Source organism: Sander lucioperca, chromosome 3 (genome assembly GCF_008315115.2).
Source record: "Sander lucioperca isolate FBNREF2018 chromosome 3, SLUC_FBN_1.2, whole genome shotgun sequence".
In the NCBI taxonomy this organism is placed as follows: Eukaryota; Metazoa; Chordata; class Actinopteri; order Perciformes; family Percidae; genus Sander; species Sander lucioperca.
In genome coordinates, this window is record NC_050175.1 from 44,462,166 (window position 1) to 44,481,859 (window position 19,694).

The 19,694-nt window shown below is 40.9% G+C and overlaps 2 protein-coding genes across 4 annotated transcripts in view; one reads left to right on the forward strand and one right to left on the reverse strand.

The window, feature by feature from the left end:
- Positions 1-19,694, forward strand: part of dpy19l3 (dpy-19 like C-mannosyltransferase 3) — a 616,246-nt gene that overhangs the window by 212,509 nt on the left and 384,043 nt on the right. The gene's annotated exons all lie outside the window — the stretch shown is intronic.
- si:ch211-186j3.6 (neural-cadherin) overlaps positions 1-19,694 on the reverse strand; it is a 369,843-nt gene that overhangs the window by 133,019 nt on the left and 217,130 nt on the right. For both annotated transcript variants that reach the window (XM_031290668.2, XM_035999800.1), the window contains exons 22-25: positions 18,571-18,901; positions 17,318-17,411; positions 8,746-8,930; positions 433-662 (exon numbers count right to left, since the gene is read on the reverse strand). In XM_031290668.2, coding sequence (XP_031146528.2) covers positions 433-662; positions 8,746-8,930; positions 17,318-17,411; positions 18,571-18,901 — 840 coding nt within the window. The remainder of the gene's footprint in view (positions 1-432; positions 663-8,745; positions 8,931-17,317; positions 17,412-18,570; positions 18,902-19,694) is intronic.

The window sequence follows — 19,694 nt, forward strand, 5'->3', positions numbered from 1 at the left end:
GTTCTAAAATCAGTTTCTTGTCCAGGATGAATCCAAACTATTTGACATTGCTCTTATTTTAATAGTGATGTAGTTGGGTTTGTGTACTATGCTGTTTGTAGAATTTCAGTCCTGCATCCAGCAAACAGAGACAATGTAGCACATTTTGACTGACATATTTGATTTGTTGGAATTTTACCTCAGGCTTCAGCCAAAACATTGCCAGAGGCAAAACTGCTGCCTGCAAACCAACAAGAGTCCCATGTGGGATTTCTCTGTGGCTTGAAGTTTCCAGTGGTGTGCATTTGGTTGGATTATGTTATGTAGATCATCTTGTCAATCAATTAAGTCAGTCAGATCAGCCAACAAAACAACCAGATTGTAAGACATGCATTGTGTCCACTTTAAGTATCGATATAGATAAAAGGCTAAAGAACAAAGACAATGACCTACCTTTTGTTTGTGGGCGGCCAGATAGCCATGAATTTTCTCAGGCTGGAGGAAGGCGGCTCCACCGTGCACAGCAAAGCGGACATCCAGCATTCGCTCCTTCACATCCATGAGGCTAAAGATGTTGACGTCATCAGATGGAACGGAGAGCATCTCAGACAGGAAGTCCACCAGCAGCTCGTAGCGGCTCCGCTGCTTCCCTCTCAGTTCAATGAACTCCTTTGCTGTGATGTCTGAGAAACACACACACACACACACACACACACACACACACACACACACACGATCGGAGTTGTAGAATGTATAGAAGCGGCCTCATTATTTCCACCCTTGCTCAAGGATAAATCCAATTATTTTTTTTAAACTGGGCCCAAGTGCTAAACTAAAAAAATACTCCACAACACTCAAGACTGGAGATTTGATGATAAATTATTGAATATGGCTCACTTTATCCGACAAAATCTTTTGTTTGGTTGGGGATTTTGTCTGCACAGTATGTCTGCTTTTCTGTGTGTGTGTGTGTGTGTGTGTGTGTGTGTGTGTGTGTGTGTGTGTGTGTGTGTGCAGGTGAAGGTAGTGATTGGAAAGTGGATTTCAACACCTAACTGTGACCGTGAGGGTTAATAATTTTTGGTTTCATTTCTAATCTAATAAACACAAGAATCAATCATGGACCCTTTAGGTTTTAAGGAGGGAATTTTGGGTCTCAAATTCAGCCATGTTGGGTCTTAAAAGTGCAGGTAGGTGTTGGCCTCGAGTTCCAGTTTTAGGTCCGTGGAGAATTCCCTTAATGCAAATGAGGTCCTTTCTTAAATGCAGGGTTGGTAACTATTTCCTTTACACCCCAACAGCAATAAATAACTTATGGGCTCTGAAAAAGGAGCGAAAAAGATCCGTCATCTGTGGCTGCTGTAATCCTGTGAATACATCCACGCGGTCCGCTTGGAAACAACCAATGAAATGCCTCCTTTCCCCACTGAGCATACTCTACCCCTCCTGTGTACGAGCCTGAGCTCAATGAGCGTCGTCAGGCGTTGCTCACAGTACAGTACAGTTAAAACGTTCTGTATGATAATATTCGGTGACTACCTACAAATGATTAATATTGCACGAGTTGTAATAGTGCTTATGTGCCAGCTGATAGCGACATCTCAAGCTATAATAAGACAACAACAACGCTATCAAAACATCGCTATGATGATGAAGATGCAAGTAAATGCCAGACGACAACTGCAGCAGCCTGTGGTTTGGGAACAACAGTGCTCCAAACAGTCATATAGCTGTTCGTCCACTTATACTGTATCTGTCGCCATGTCTGCAAAGAAAGCGGAAATGCGTGGAGGAAATAACCAAAAACTTCATCTTCTTTGATTTTTATGGCGGGTTGCAACCATAAAATGACCTAAAACATAGTCTTAATTCATTATATATTCGGCAAATGACGTTTCCAGCGTTTATCGCATAAGCCGTTTACCTATTAAGAGAAAATTCAATGAGATCGAACGTACAAACTTTCTGTCAATTTTACTGTGTCCATAAGGCATTTTTCATCCAATATTACTTAATTTGCATAAAAGTATGTGGATGGAAACATGGCTACAGTCAGCGACTGTTGTTTTAAGACCAAATGTGAGCCTTTCCTTAAACTTGAGAACTGATTCCATGGACTACCGGAAACTGCCCTACGTCATAAAAATGTCTACATAATGAACATTCTGAGACTCAAACTGGTTCTCTCTCACTCACTCACACTCACTCACACACACACACACACACACACACACACACACACAGATATAAAAATGGTTGGGCAGGGTGATTAGTTTTGTGAGTGTGTAGAGGGAGACAGAGCCTAGGCATTAAGAGACAAGACAGGGGGCTCAGAATGGGCTCAGCAGATATAGCGTGAGGGATCCAGGCTAATGTCAACTCCAATCAGTCAGTCCAGCAGGAGAAACAAGCACACAGGCAGACAGAGAGACAGTCAGGGGGGATAGGGGCTGGAGGGAGAGGGTAGTAACTCCTAACACAGAGTGGCAGCCTTTGCACCTGGCTTTGATCCAACCTCACTTTTCAATACAGCTTTCTCCTTCCCAGAGGCTTCAGTGGAGTCGAGGCGGTGGTACACAGACACACTCCTGCCTGTAGGCTTGTGATTTCACACAAATAGGTGCAAAAAAGGGATAAATATGTAGTTGTATACTGTTGTCAGAAAGACTGAGACAAAAGGTGGGAAAGGACAAACACTATCACAGTCTTTGTGCAGTTTGTTGCGATTCTTCCTGACTAAAGTCTTTGCATTACAGAAAAACAGTGGCATTTTCTTTTAAAGTTCTTTAGACCATGTCAATCAATTGTAAATTGAGGTTTTGAGGATTTTGAAGTCTTGAAAACTAACTTGAAACATTTTTGAAAGGAGCAACATATGCTTGCACAAACGACAAGCAGATATTAAAATACTGTGTCTGAAGTCACTGCAAGCAAACTGCTACTTAAGGAAGAGTGACTGGTTGATTATTTATAGTTAAGTAGTTAAGGTAGAGAAAAAACTATGATAGCAATTATTTATTCTAAAATAAAAATATTGAAAGACAAAACAAAGTAGCAATGCAAAAAAGTAGGGCTTTAATCATCTTCGCCACTGTGAGATGTGTGAGATGTGTGAGAAGTTCCTGTTGCCAGCTTTTCTCAACTTTGTATCACATAATCATAAAGACACACGGGTAGCTAATGAGGCCAGTAAGAATACATCGGTAATTTGCATAATTGTGTGCAGCACTACGCAGATGGCACTCAGCTGAAGCAAACATCTCTCCTCCCTAACTGTATTGAATGTAGATTGTTTTCTCTAAAACAAACACAATAATTCAAGATTGTTTTGGTTTCTCATGTGATTCGTGAACCGACAAATATTTCACCCGCGATGCCGTGGCTGTTAAACCATTTTCTTTTCAAGACCGCACAGTGATAAAGGAACAGCTCAGGGGGACAGTAGGGAAACACACTTGTTTGCCCAGAGTCAGACGAGACGGTTGACTTTGGGTTAATCTCTCTCAAGCCAACACACCGAACGATCCAGGGAGTTTTAATTGACCATAAAGACTGCTGTCAGTTTGACAGCAGAGCAAATTGAAATTCTTTGAGGTCTGGACTGTTGGTCAGACAAAGCAAGCAATTCAAGGATGTCACCTTTTGCTCTGGGAAATTGCAATGGGTGTTGTCTGCTGACATTTTATGGAATCTGTTATGGTTTCGGTGTTTTCCCTTGTATTTTGTTCCATTTCTGTTGTCTTGTTGGTAGATTTCTGTATGTATCCTGTTTTGTATATTTCTGTTGTGTATATTTCTGTTTACTTATTTCCCTGTTCATTGTGTGGGTTTCTGTTTACCCTGTTTTGACTGTGTTCTGTGTATTGTGTATTTCTGTTTCCTGTTTTACTTTGATAGTCTGGTTTTCTGTCTTGTCTTACTTCCTGTGTTTTTACCCTGTCTCTCCTAATGTGTCTCACCTGCTGTGTTTCCCTTGTCTCTGGTCAGATTGTTTTGTGTCCGTTGTGCGTCCGTTTGTGTCCGTGCCCTGCCAGCCTACGTGTGTTCATGTTCTTGTCTGGTTAGTTTGTGTCAGCTCTTCTCTGTTTTTGTTTTTTTACTCCCTTGCTTTTTGGATGCCTTTTGTCTTCATTTTTTGGAATTGTTTTTTTGCCTGCCGTTATTCCCAGGACTCCCTTGGTTGTTTGTGGTTTTTAAATAAATTCTTAAGCTCAAACCATCTCCTGCCTGCCTGCCTCTCCCTACGTTTGGGTCCTGTTTCCCCCGCTCACCATCACAGGAATCATTCTTTTTAAAATTAAAGTTAAAGGGAACGCCAGCGATTCAATAACTTCAATAATTATAATAACTGGGGAACTTAAACAAAGAAATTGTCCAAATTTGTCCAATTTGTAACACAGGCTTTCTGTTATAAATGCATGTTTTTCAAGCCTGATGACAGGCTGAGTCGTACTGATTAGTAATGAAAATAACCACTGGATGCAGCCATTATTCAATTCTGAAAATAGATGGGACACATTTGTAGGCATGTTGGTGTGCAATACGAGATCTTAACATCTTTCCGCATCCACAGAAAAGGGAACAGTAAAACAAGGCAATGTGGTTTTGTGGCATTTCTTGACTTTTACATACTTTCATTACATTTTAGCTGCTCTTTTAATGGAACACACCAGGCTCTAGAGGATGGATACCTGAACCGAGCCCGTCGGGACACGACGGTACCCGACAGGCCGGGCCGGGTTCGGGAGCTATTTAGAAATGATGTTTGGGTCAGGCTCCGTCACATCAGCGCAATAAGGCATTGAACATTTTAAATTTAAAAAAGCTTATTATGTAGGTGCGCGCCTGTGTTAACATGCGCTTGTTGCCCCGTGTGCGCTGATGCACTCATCTGTTGTGATGCCTTCCTACAGTTGCTTAATAAAAGCAGGCTTTCCACACAAACAAACCTATGTATCATTAGTATGAGGAAAAAAACGAGATTTTAACTGTGTCGGGCTCAGGTCGGGCTCGGACATAAATATCTTAATGGCCGGGTTCGGTTACTGCTCTGTCGGACGCGGGCCGGGCTCGGACAGAAAAATGCGGCCCGATCCGCACTCTACCAGGCTCATAAACTGGGGTGATATGAGTAATGATAACTAAAGTGTCAGATCAGTAAGGGAGGTGAAGGAAGTATCTCACAAATAACCCCTGCAGTAGCAAACTCAGATATTTTCCCAGTTTCTGTGTATTAATCCCGCAACCCGGTCTCACGCCAGTTCGTAAATAGTCACGATATTTTGATTTATTAATTTGTGTACAGGTCACGATTTTCTCGTTTATTTCGTGTACAGGTCACGATTTTCAAACGTTACCATTTCACAAACTGCCATGACACTGGGCTGCTCTGGGGGACGCCACAACGGGGAAATTCAACACCACACGCGGCAACAACGGGGAAATTAAACGCCACACACCGGTGACAACGGGACGGACTGCCACATGGGGATACTATCCCCCAGGCGCAGGGACACGATCCGCGGTCTTTGTGGCACGCAACAATGGGGACATGAAACGCCGCAACAACGGGACGGTTGTGGTTAGGAAGAGAATAACACTGAAAGGAACTGCAACACGCCGGACGTGATCCCCGGTCTCCGGGGTGAAAGTCCTGTATTGTTTGAGCCATCCACCACCCCGACCAACCTCCCTACGCAGATTTTCTGCTTTTCATACTACTCCCTACCGTTGTCGTGCTGCGATTACGAAACAGGCTTCCCATTTAAATACATTAAATTAAAATTCGTAATCACCACACGAAAAAAACGTCATAATTGTGTCCTGTTCACAAATCAATAGGTTCAATAACGTAAACATTTCACGAACTGACATGCGACTGGGCTGGATCCCACAATGCATGCAGCTCACAGGGAAGAGCCATGTGAAAAGACACTCTCTTGGCAGGAACCGTTTCTGCATAAACGCAGTCCTTCTCCCTTCATCATGTGACACACGCACCACGTCAGCCTGCTGTATGGAGTGTACGCACTCATCATATGCTTATGATTGTGCTTTGGTTACCTCTGAGCACTATGCATTTCCCTGTAAGAGAGTGTTATGTGGACATTTCAAGGACTTGTTTACCACATTCTTTACCTTTCCATCAATGTTGAGAGAGAGAGCGAGAGAGGGAGGGAGAGTGAGAGAGAGAATTAATCTCAGCAAGGCAGACTTAACTAGTGCTTTCTTTGTGCGTCCTCATTGCATTTCACATTTGTTCTTGAAATGGGATTTAGAATGTCAAGGACGGTGTAAGTAATGCTATAAGTAGAATATTTTCATAATCCCCGCGACTGAGAATCAATGAGACTGTTTACTCCACATAGAAAAATAAAATCCTGGAAATGGCTTCTGTTACATATCCTACGTGCATGCATGCATGCACACGCGCACACACACACACACACACACACACACACACACACACACACCACTGTTTTGGTAGCTTGCCTACACCTCATGATGAAAGTCATTAATCCTTGATATTGCATTTTGCTTTGAAACCTCAAAGCTACATTTTTAGTGAGTCTGTTCGACACTAAACTGCAGGTTAAAAGTGATTTTGACACCGTATTTACAGCAGTGGCTGACACATGGGCTCTCCACTGTAGCTCTCAATTTAGGTTCCTCCTGTTACAACCAGGGCATATTAAATCAACACACTGTGCAGCTAACAGCCCTTTGATGACAGTGTTGCTATTTAAAACCCATCAATGAAGTAACCACCCACTACCACCACTAACAAACCTCACCTGATTAGTCCCAAATAAATGGACGAAAAATAGTTTCATTCACAAAAACAAAATAACAAAATTGGGAGCGGTTACTTTTCATTTGATTTCAATTCCCGTACAATACAGGGACATTGAAATGTGGGCGCCACCATACCGTCCCTGGGTTTGGCGCACGTTAATTTACATCAGCCCCGTTTTCAGAATGATGGGCAAATCCTTTTATCTACTTATATGAGGCTCGACTCTCCCTTCCATCCCTTCCTTTCCCACTCTCTCCCACTCCACTCTCCCCCCATCTTTGGAGTGCACCCTCTGGCCTCCCCCCTCTGCTTCTATTTCAATATCACTGAAATCATAAAAATCCTTCAGCCATGTCCCATTTCTCTAAAGCGAATTTAATTCTGAGCAGCAGACAGCCGATGTGCTGTACATCAGGTAATGATGGATGCTGCTCAGCATGTGAGGAGAATGTGCTGGCAGAGCAAAAAAACTCTCTACTAATTATTTTCCCAGCATAAATAATGAAAACAGGCTTTTCTGTGCGTGCACCTACGACAACCGAGATCCCCCCCGAGTCAGGGGTGAGGGATTAATAATGGGTGTAATCTTGTGCTAAGGAAACATATTTAACTGAGAGTGTGACAGTCCTGCGAAACACTGCAAACAACTAGAGCAAACAGTAATCAGCGCTCATTAATTTTCCATGACTGGAGACAAGTACGCAAATAATGAGCAAATTCTTCGACACTGCCTTGTCAGCAGTACAAAGACGAGCAAGTTTTTTAGGCAACATCGACTTTTATCAGCAAATCACAAATTGGTATTGCTATAGGTCCTACCTGTTGCTGTAATAGCATAAAGGGGCCAAGCACTTTGGCATGAATGTCAGAACTTAAGTGATACATATATATATATATATATATATATATATATATATATATCACTGCATATACATCTGTTCTTTATTGAATCCACTCAAGACAAGAAGTATTTATTTATTTTTTACAGAACACTGATGAAGAATTGGTGCAATGTATTAAAACCAGAGACAGTGATGAAAACACGTTATTGGTCTGTCCCTGACAACCTGTTGTGCTGTATGTTATAAATATATTAGAATACTGTCAAAAAGATATTTTTTTGTCAAACAATTATTTGGCCAAATAGCTTAACTCAAGGTTCACTGACTAGCTTTTTCTGGAGCGTTCAACCACATCTCAAGGTCTTCCTCAGCAGAGTTTTCTCATTTCAAGTTGTAACAACTCAGCTACCTCAAGTACAACAAAAGCCCTATTTGCACACACTATTGTTACCTAGGCACCTTTAGTAATTTGTAATAATTTTGGATCTTAATCCCATGCGAATCTGCCATCTCTGTACTTTGTCAAGTAAAAAAACACCACAAATTATCTACCATACTTCGCTAAACACGTGTAATAATATTAGTCCCATGCAAATCGGCATCTCGTATGGGATTAGTATCATCTGGGGACCTTATATGATTTAGAATCACAGCCATGCCGATTCGCACAGGACTAATATTACCACAGGACTTTGTTGTTCAGTGAAATAGTTCAGTGGTCTTTTGCGAGATAATTCTTAAATTTTTTTTTACAGACATGGCAGATTGGCAAAGGATTAAGATCACAAACAACATCCATAATTATTACAAATGACCAGAGGTCACCAGGTAATAATAATCCCGTGCAAACAGGGCTTTCGCTTATCCCGTGCAAATGTGCTGAACGAAACACAGACTTTTTTATTTATTTATGGGGTTGTGCAACTGATGTCATCTACAAACTGGAGCATTGTGTAACATCACACTCAACAGCTGTAGGGACCTGCACAAGGGGCTGAATGAACATCAGCAGCTGTCTGTGACCACCGGACCAAAACCGTACACAGCATCAACTGGGAAGGAGTCAAAAGTCAAGGAGGACATGTGGAGTGTGTGTGTGTGTGTGTGTCTCTGTAGAGTCTATCTCACCTGCCAGGCGGAGAGACCCTGAGTTGTAGATGGCCTCGTCTCGCAGCTCCCTCACGTGCACGGTGCCAGTAGAGACGGCATCTGGCCAAACTCCATCGGACACACGGACCTGGAAGTGATAGATGTCGGGTGGGGCGTTCTCCTTGATGATCAGGAAGCCTGTTCGCTTGTTCAGAATAAAGTAACTGAAGGAAAGAAACAAACATACAGACACCCACACCAGATTGAATTTTTTTTTTTTTTACATTTCAGATGACAAAACTGTAATGCCTCTGTTCTAATGAATTACCAGTGTCCAAGACATCCTGGTGTTTCCAACTTGCAATTTCTCCACATGCGAACAGTGTGACTGCTGCATGGCCCAGTCTGAGTTATTTTCTAAGGGCTGGGAGCCTGAGTGGGTCAGACTTGTAGGACTGACCGCTGGCGTGGTAATGACTAGTCATTAGGAGATCACAGAGTCTGCGGAGACCAGTAATTTCAGTTATTTGCCCATCAAAGGTCGGCATGTAACTGGCTAAGTGGAAATAAATGCTCAGCATGGCTGCATTCTTATTGTCTATAGGGCCAGAGTCAACTGGGCTACAACATTATACAATATGTTAAGGCTTGTTCCTCACAGGTAGTGACTCATATTACCCATAAGCTCTGCCATGGGTGTCGACTGTCGGTGTCACAGCAGGACATGCAGCCTTCTTGAAATATGATAATGGACATGGACCATTTTTATAGGGCTCAAATTGTTGGGCTCATCCTTGGCAGTGTGTATTGAGCAAATTTCTAGTATGTGCACCTGCTGGGGTGAGAGGTAAATCCCATTGCCCTGCTTGCCCGTTTTCATAGAACTATGATTACAATACAATCATCTTTAAATACCAGCCCAGTATCACTAATAATTGCGTCGATATCGGACGTTTCTGCAACTCAAGATTTACATCCAACACCACCGTTCAGTGCCAACAGAGGAAGTAGTGGTGTGCCCTTAAAGTGCTCATATTATGCTCATTTTCAGGTTCATAATTGTATTGAGAGGTTGTACCAGAATAGGATTATGTGGTTAAAAAATGTTTTAAAACACTATTTTTTTTTGTTGTACTGCACATTGCTGCAGCTCCTCTTTTCACCCTATGTGTTGAGCTCTCTGTTTTAGCTACAGAGTGAGACATCTCACTTCTGTTCCATCTTTGTTGGGAGTCGCACATGCTCAGTAGCTAGGTCAGCACTACTAGCCAGTCAGAAGCAGAGTATGAGGACGTGCCACGCTAGCAGCTAGGTGAGCATTATAACGTGTGTTACAAAGTGACCATGTTTGTCTCTGAAGTAAAGGCTGGACTACAGTAGAGCTGTTTGGAGCAGTTTGTGAACAGTGTTTTCTGTTGGAGATGGTAAGTCCCTTTGGGGTGGACTTTGGGCTTTTTCACTTTGTAAACCTATAACGTGCACAAAAAGATATATAACACAATAAACTAAAGGGAAAAAGCCAAAAAGCATAATATGAGCACTTTAAAGTAGTGAGGTGAAAAGTCAGGGTGGTGGATTGTCATGTAGGGAGTTGGACTTTCATGCAGGAGATTGGAGTTCACGCCATGTTACAGACCTGTAATTAACATTTTTATTAACCCCAGCCATAACCAAAGATAAAAGTTAATTTGCCAAAACTATTTTAATTGTAGAAAGACAAGAGTTTTTGAAAAAAATGTCACTGAACATAAAACAGAGAGGAATGCTCAGTCCACTCACAGTTGTACAGAACTGGATCAGCTTGGAACATTGTCATTGAAGGCAATCTGTGATTTTTCAGAATTTTTCAACATTAATGTTCTTGTCGGGGAAATACAATTGCTACAAACAGTGTCATCATTTTCTGCTTCCAAACTTGTTGCCTGCTGGCCACCACCCACTTTGTGAACACAAATCAGAAGCAGTGCTAACATTTACAAAAAATTGGCATACAACAGAAAGTCTTGGCAAACAGGTTGCAAGGTAAGGCTAAATGTTAATTGTGGACTTGCATTCAGGTTTTTCTTCAGGACAGAAGGTATGATGTGCAGTATTTTATACATAATCATGTATCTAACATGATTACATCAAAAAAAAAATTTGACGTGATATAAAAGGCTCATCACCCTTCCCCGGTCCGATTTCCTGCAGGACCTGTTCCAACTGTCCAAGATAAAGACAGACCGATTCAAATACTCTTTCATCCCCATCAGCTCAGTGTTTTATTCTGTGTTTTAGTGTTTACTCTGTTTTTTTTTTTGTTTGTTTTTTTTTTGCTGTAAACTAATTGCCCTTCTGGGACAAAAATAGAAAGTAAGCAAAGACGATGCATTAGGGAGAGGACGGCACGGGGAAAATGAGACTGACTAATAGGCACAAAGGAATGTGAGGAATCAATTTCACTTGGTCCTTGTCTCCTTGCTCACCTTGTACAGTAAATAAGCTCATTCAGGTTTAATTATAGAGGAAATCCAAGGCTGAACCTTGGCAAATCGAATAATAAACCACTTGTAGAGACAAGGGCCACATTAAGTCATTTTACAGCATATGCTGTGGAGGGTAGATTATGTTTTAGGTCTAGCACTTAATTTCAGGTTTCACTGAAAGACAATTTCACATCTCTGCTAAAACTACCAATACTTTCCCACTTGGTACTTTCCAATTAGCTGAAGCCTGATTTTATTACCATTTATGTCAGCTACTTCCATTATTGGCCACTTCTATTCAAGTCAAAGCAGGACACTTGCAGTTAAACTATCCTACAAGATTCATTGATGTGCTACATCAACATACTAATTTCCTTTCTGTGCGGTTTGTTTAGCTAAACACAGTCGATACAACTACAATGCAGCCCATTGATCCAAAACACCAAACATTGACTAGCTCAAGAGTGTGTACAATGTTTGATTTCATGCACTGAAATGAAAAAAGCAGACCAGAATGAACTATGATCAGCTACGTTTTGTGAAAAGCCAGTACAGCATTGATAAAACAATTTGCTCTGAACTCAACTTAGGTCTGAAACACCAAGAGATGAGAGCTCTCATGAAATGTGAATGCCTCGTAGTACACAGAGTCCTCTATATAGACTGGACTTTGACTTTGATAGAGAAGAGAGAAAAGTTTTGAGTTTAGCTCAGTTTGGAAGATGAAGACTAAGTTGTCGTAGGGTGATGTAATGTCACTGTATGTGGTATTTGATAGGGTTGCATGATATTGACAAAATGTGATATTGCGATATCGATTATGAATACAAGTGATATCAATATTAATTTTGATATCTTTAAACATAAGTAAAATTACAAAAGCTACGGGAAAATGTATCAAAATAGATTCATAACAAATTAAACAAGTTTTCTTACAACACAAGATTTATTTCAACGCGTCATTGACTGGTACACCTAAGATAAATAGGACATGTCTACAGACAGACTGTTTTACTGTGACAGTATAAAATATATAAATAAGGACCATGTCTACAGAACAGGACATGTTTTACTGGTTGGACAGTATAAAATATATAAATAAGGACCAGGGGGCATTATCAGAAACAGGCCAGGGCCTCCACATGCTAAAGCAGGACTAATTAGCAAAAGTAAAAACAAGGAAAGATGAAAAATTAGGAATCAACCTGAGGAGGAAGATTGGATGGGATGGTGGGGTAATGGAGGAAAAGGGCGGTAAAAGATGGAAAATAATTGAATTAGACATTACAGAATCATTAGGCTGATTTAATGAGGAAGTTGTAGCTTAATCAATACATCAGGGGCACAGCTTGGTAGTTCATTGCTGACCACACTGCCAACAACAAATTAGGCCTATAAAAATAAAAAAATAAAGTATACACTGTGATGGATCTGTGACAATGTAAAGAAGTTATTGGAAGCCAGCAAAAAAGGCGAGCAAATAGCAGTAAAACACAGCAGTTTGAATTCTGCAAAGTTTGAGGGAGTTCTTTAGTACATGAGTCTACAGAATTGATCGTAGTGCAAAAAAAATCTGGCCTCCCTCTTCCTGAGAGATATATCACTCAGGGGTGTAGTTGCTTTGCATTATTTAAATGTCTAAATCAGTCATAGCAACAAAACATCTGATGTGTGCTGCAAGATAAGCTAGGAGTGCAACATGGCTCAGGGTGTGAAAGCAGTGTGTAACACAGTGATCCCTATCAGTGCAGATCATCCCAAGTAGTACAGCTCCATCATCTATCAGCAAGCAACAACGATTCCAGGCCAGCAAAAACATGTGGCCAACATGAGATGGTAATGATGGCTTCCAGACAATCTTAAGCACAAGACTTCGTGAGCGCAAACACAATAAACATAAGGGTGATTTATTGACTTTTATCACTGTGTTTTCTGTTCTCATACCCACCTACTGTACTGGGTGAATCTGTGTGGAAAATGAGCAAAAACAACTTCTATCTCAATAAAATAAGTACACCTTGCAGTTGTTGGTTCGGCTGAAATACTGTATATTCAAGCTCTAACATAACAGAATGTATGTGATGCATTAGACGCACTCGTAAGTCACTGAAGATACAACCGTCCACACACAGTAGCTTTGTAAACATGATGGAAGCAGATGGCAAAACTTTGCTTGGCCCAGTGAATGAAGCAGCACGACTCAGGAAGGACTCAGCAGCCAGTGCTGCACCAGAGCGCAGTGGTGTTACGTACAGCCGTGCACTCTGTTTACCTTCATTAAATCGCCATAAAACGACACCAGGCGGTTATAACTTGACATTTCTCCGTTCTCGGCTGAGATGGGCGCGATAGTGCTGCAGTGTTTCAGTGTTTACATTACATTATATGCTCAAAGCGTAATACCAACAGAATGAATTTCAGACTAGCAACAACGTTGTTGAAACGGAGCAGCTAATCTTGGTTGCCAGAGCAACAAGTTAGCGGGCTGCCGAGTTGTGTGTGGGTCAGGAGAGACCAAAGTAGAGGAAAGAAAGGTGACCGGAAAATCACAGCTACTGTATAAAGAGTCTCACACTGAGCTGAAATGGAGTCAAATATTCAGGTCCAGCCCTAATAATGTCTATTCATTGACTCAGGTAACTTGACATATATTCTTTTAAGATTATTTTTAGATAGCTTACAGACAGGAAAGGGGAGAGAGAGGGGGGTCGACATGCAGCAAAGGGCTGCGGGTCGGACTCAAACTGGGGCCACTGTGGTATGGACAGAGCCTTCTCATGGCATATATCAATGTAATTAATTTAATTAATAACAAAGCATGTAATTCATTTGATTATGTTTTAGTCAATAGACAGCCTAAATAGACTTGTGACTCATGAATGGTTGATGAAGAGTCACATTATTACCTATTTACAGTATATGTATATACAGTTGTGTTCAAAATAATAGCAGTCCAACATCACTAACCTCATAAATACATTTTTTTTGGTAGAAGTGATATTTCTACATGGCAAATAATTTACTAGTAAGTGTGGTAGAGTCATAGAAAACCAACAGACCCAACAGTCATGACATGCATGCCGCTCATTCTGTGTAATTGAATCTGTAATTGAAAGGGGCATGTTCAAAATAATAGCAGTGTTGTGTTCAGTTAGTGAGGTGATTGATTCTGTGAAGAAACAGTCAATTATGGCCCATATTTAAGGAAGGAAGGAAGCAAATGTTGTGCATGCTGGTTATAGTGCATTTCACACTGAAATACTCAGCAAAATGGGTCATTCCAGACATTGCTCTGAGGAACAGCGGACTTTGATTAAAAAGTTGATTGGAGAGGGGAAAACATATCAAGAAGTGCAGAAAAGTATAGGCTGCTCAGCCAAAATGATTTCAAATGCCTTGAAATGGCATCCAAAGCCTGAACGACGTGGGAAAAAACGGTCAACTACCATTTGAATGGATCGAAGAATAGCCAAAATGGCAAAGACTCAACCAATGATCAGCTCCAGGAAAATCAAAGAAGACTTAAAGTTACCTGTGAGTACTGTTACGATCAGAAGAAGGCTATGTGAAGCTAAGCTATCAGCTAGAAGCCCCCGCAAAGTCCCACTGCTGAAAAAAAAGACATGTACTGAATAGGTTGAAATTTGCCAAAGGACACATTGACTGGCCAAAGGAGAAATGGGGCAACATTCTGTGGACTGATGAGAACAAAATTGTTTTTTTTGGGTGTAGGGGCCACAGACAGTTTGTCCGATGACCCCCATGCACTGAATTCAAGCCACAGTACACTGTGAAGACAGTAAAGCATGGTGGTGCAAAAATCATGTTATGGGGATGTTTCTCATACTGTGGTGTTGGGCCTATTTATCACATACCAGGGATCATGGATCAGTTTCAATACATCAAAATACTTGAAGAGGTCATGTTGCCTTATGCTGAAGAGGAAATGCCTTTGAAATGGGTCTTTCAACAAGACAATGACCCAAAACACACCAGTAAGTGAGCAAAGATTGATGTTATGGAGTGGCCAGCCCAATCCCCAGACCTATCCCGTAGAAAACTTGTGGGGTGACATCAAAAATGCTGTTTCTGAGGCCAAACCCAGTAATGCAGAGGAATTGTGGAATGTAGTTCAATGGTCCTGGGCTGGAATACCTGTTCACAGGTGCCAGAAGTTGGTCGACTCCATGTAACACAGATGTGAAGCAGTTCTCAGAAATAATGGTTATGCAACTAAATATTAGTGCAGTGATTCAAAGTAAAGCAAACCCTTGAGACATTTTTCAGTTTATACAGTAAATGTTTGAGTTTGTAAAGAAAAATGCAAATAGTTATTTTTTTGAACAGCCTAATATTCCTTTTTCTTCACTTTCTGTAAAGGTATAACACAAACTTGATCAATTTTGGTCATGTTTTGATTTGGAATTGCATGTGCAGTGTTCCCAATGCATTGATATTATGGAATTAAAAGCTATTCTAAGGATTTTGAGCATTACTCACTTTTTTTAAACACACTGCTATTATTCTGAACACAACTGTATATGTGTATATATATATATATATATATATATATATATATATATACATACATAATTATTATACATACATATAAATACATATACATTTATATATACACACAGTACTGTGCAAAAGTTTTAGGCAGGTATGAAAAAAATGCTGTAAACTTATAATGCTTTCAAAAATGGAAGTGTTAGTAGTATATATATATATATATATACAGGGCATGAAATTGGCACCCGCCCACCCGCCAAATGCGGGTAACTTTTGTGATTGGCGGGTGAAACTGTCAATCTACCTGCCACATTGGCGGGTAGCCAATGAGAATTGAGTGATTCAGACTCGTAACTATCGGTAAGCAGGGTACGCGGTTGCTTACGGGCCTGGTCCAATCAGGGGCCCGCATCACTAGAAGACATTGATTGACAGCCGGGGCCCCCTATCGCATTTTCATTACTCACACAATCCCAGCATCCCACGTGCAGCCACTGACCAAGCGGAAGTGAGAACGGGTCAAATTCATTTCCTAGTTTCTGATATGAAGACGAGACGTGTATGTGACTCGAACATCTCACATTTACCAACAAAACGTACAGCGAAAGACCGTGCAAAACATTTCAGACCGTCCTGCCAACATGTAGACATTTTAACATCAATGTACGCTGGAACAATTTTATACTCTAAAGTCAGCGCTGCTGTTTCAAATTGTCGGCAGCAGCGAGCGGGACTGCTCCGTTTCCCCCGCGACTGACGCGCACACACAATCACATACACAGACACACAAACACACGCACGCACGCACAGACACACACACAAACGCACATGGTGGATGCAGGAAAAAACGCAGATGAGACGTATATGATGACCTAAATTGAGGACAGCTACGTTATTGTAAGTGCAATGATAAGTTAAAGTCCAATAAGTACTTTATCAAACCATATGAATGTGTATCCCAGGCCAGGATAGGAAATTAACTAACAATGTAAAGATTAACAAGCCACTGACAATGACAGATATGTTCATATTTGATTCATCCAATAAATTATTTTGTGTCTTAAATCCACCAGCCTTTTTCATATTTTACCAACATTTGCAGCATCCTGAGCCTTTTTGGTAAAGTTCCTAGAAAATCTCAGCCTAGAGTAATTAATTAATAGTAATAAGTATTATTCTCCCCAAAACAAGTTTCCTTTTTATTTATTTTTTTATTTTTAAGAACTATTGTTGTGGTGCGCGTAGGCTACTCCTGATTTTGTCAGTCATCTCATCTCTTATATGCAGTGGCATAACGAGCCAACACCGGGCCCCTATGCAGGATTATCAAGGCGGGCTACCATCAATAGGACAGGACAGGATCATAGAGTCACAGCAATTCCTGTTTTTCACCTTTATGACGCAAAAAAAAAGTGGCTGGTAAAAAGTCCCTGTGGCAGGTGGATTTAAAAATCCACCTGCCACAGTGGCTGGTGGTCAAAAAAGTTAACTTCATGCCCTGTATATATATATATATATATATATATATATATATATATATATATATATATAGAGAGAGAGAGAGAGAGAGAGAGAGAGAGAGAGAGAGAGAGAGAGTTATGATTAATGAATGGTTGATGCAGTCACATTTTTACCTTGGCACATGTCCTTCAAAGGCGTACGTCTTATTGTCCCAGTCATCAGGGTCTGGAGAGTAGACCTTTCCAAGCACAGTAGTTGGCATACGGCCTGATAACAGAACACACACCAGTTCGTCAGCTTACCGTTTTGAAATGACCCGTTTGAAATGACTCTGTGCATATATGTTTTAGAGCAAATATATTACTCTGCACTGGCCTTCCATTTATTCAGGAAAAGCTTTCAGGGTTAAGAATAGGTGTTGCTTTTCAGCATGTGTACAATATCTCCATGTATTTAAGAGTGTGTTATGCATGTAATATCATTATAACCATGAGCCTTGAAAATCATGCCTGTACATACAGTAAATGCACAAGTATTATACCTTGTACAATTTCATGTGACAAATACAATTGATTGATTGACATTCCATACACAGACGAACAGCATCAACAATGAAGAAAATATATTGAAAAAAATGAAAGGTTGGTGCTTTCACTCCTCATTCTCTGAACCATGTGGGAATTATTCAGAGGTACCCTTGAAAATGTAAAAGCATAGCCCTGACATGTTGAATGTTAGCTTGTTATTTGTCTTTGCCAGAAACTAAGGAAAAGTGAGAGGTTTCCAATGGAAAGAAACTGATAATGCATTTTCCATTTTTCCAGTTCATTTAGCGGTAAGAATATGAACAAAAGTTATGTATTGTGACAAACAGTATCAAGGCCTTTTATTATTTGGTGAGAAAGGATGTAAATACCTTGTAGTTTGCAAAATGTAATACTCCTAATACCTGACTCAAATTCAACAACAAAACGTGTTTTGAATAGAATCAAATCCTGACAAACTTATGTAAAATTTTCGTGAGAGAAAATCTACAATATCTCTTGTGTGTGTTTTGTTTGATATCCTCATACCGGACATGCAATAGGTTCAACAAGAATACGGTTTATACTGTCATTAATTGCATGTCAAATCGAGCAATGGCTTGCCTGTGTGACCCTTAGAATAGCACTATGGGTGTCAGTGGGTGGATAGAGGCACCAATAAAAATGGTGTGTGCCTGTGTGCGTTAATTACACCACAGCAATTAGGAATTAATTGGCTGGCAGTATCAGTTTCACCTATAGAGACAGAAAACTATACTTTGACATTAAGTTCAAAATGTGCTTGAAAGAGTAGATGAAGACAAGTTAGATACATGAACCTAAGTTCATCTTGTTCTGTGTTTTTGAACACTACATCCTGAAGATGCAGATGACCCTCTCACCTCTGTGACTGTTGATGAAAATCTTCTTCTCCCCCGCCATATGTGCGTGATCATTTTGGTCCCCAATGGTCACTGTCAGGGTGCTGGTCACCGTTTGGGCTGGATGGCCGCTGTCGCTCATAATAATAGGAATGAGGAACTCTTTCTGCCGCTCGCGGTCAAACATCCTCAGAGCTGTTAGCGTCGCCGTGCCATTTAGGTTGTCCTGGAGGTAGAAATCATTGCTGTGGTGGTAGTCGTAGGGGACACTGAAGTGAAAGGGCGGGCCATTCTCTGGAGAGTCCCGGTCCACAGCTCGGAGAAGAGTTGACGTAAGGTTCAACCTTACTACCTAAACAGGAAGGGAGAGCATGAGGGGTTGTGGGTTGCTTAGTTTTTTTGTTTTATCCATAGTCCCAACGAACACTATTTCTCGTTTGCTTCTTCCTTAAAGGAATACGCCACCGTTTGTTGAAATATTCACCCTCTCCTCTATATTTATATTCACCGTCTCCTCTATATTTATAAAGGTGGGCAAACGCATTTTTGTCTCAGTGCATGCATTGTCTTAGTACGGCAGCGCCGCCGCTAGCTTAGTTTAGCATAGTGAATGGAATCCTATGTTGCCGGTTAGCATGTCGTGAGTAAAAGTGAACCAACAACAACAAAAACAAAACCTAATTACTTCATGTGGTCTGCGTATTCACAACGAGTATAAATAGCAATGCAGATTAAGACAGGCAGATATTTGCCCATTTCCTAGGCAGATATTGACTTGGGACTATATTGGGTGGAAGTAGGCTACAGCCGAAGCACTGCCACTCGGGCGCAGATATCCATGCTGTATTAATCAGCAAGAGAGGAATAACAGAAAACCTGCATGGATTTTGACAACTTTCTTGGCAAGGACGATGGCCAAGCACAGGGGAGAAGGCTACTAACATTACATTAGGTAAGACACAAAGTTTAGTTTTAACAACTTGTAAAGTAAATTGTTAAAAGCAAATTGCTGTGAAATTGGTGCCAATCAGGTCTGTGTCTCTGGTCCGGCCGGGTTTGGGTCCAACATTTCCCGGTTTTACACAGTTCCAGTTCCCAGCTTTCAAATAACAGATGGTATGGTTGGATCCCGGTAGTAACATTTC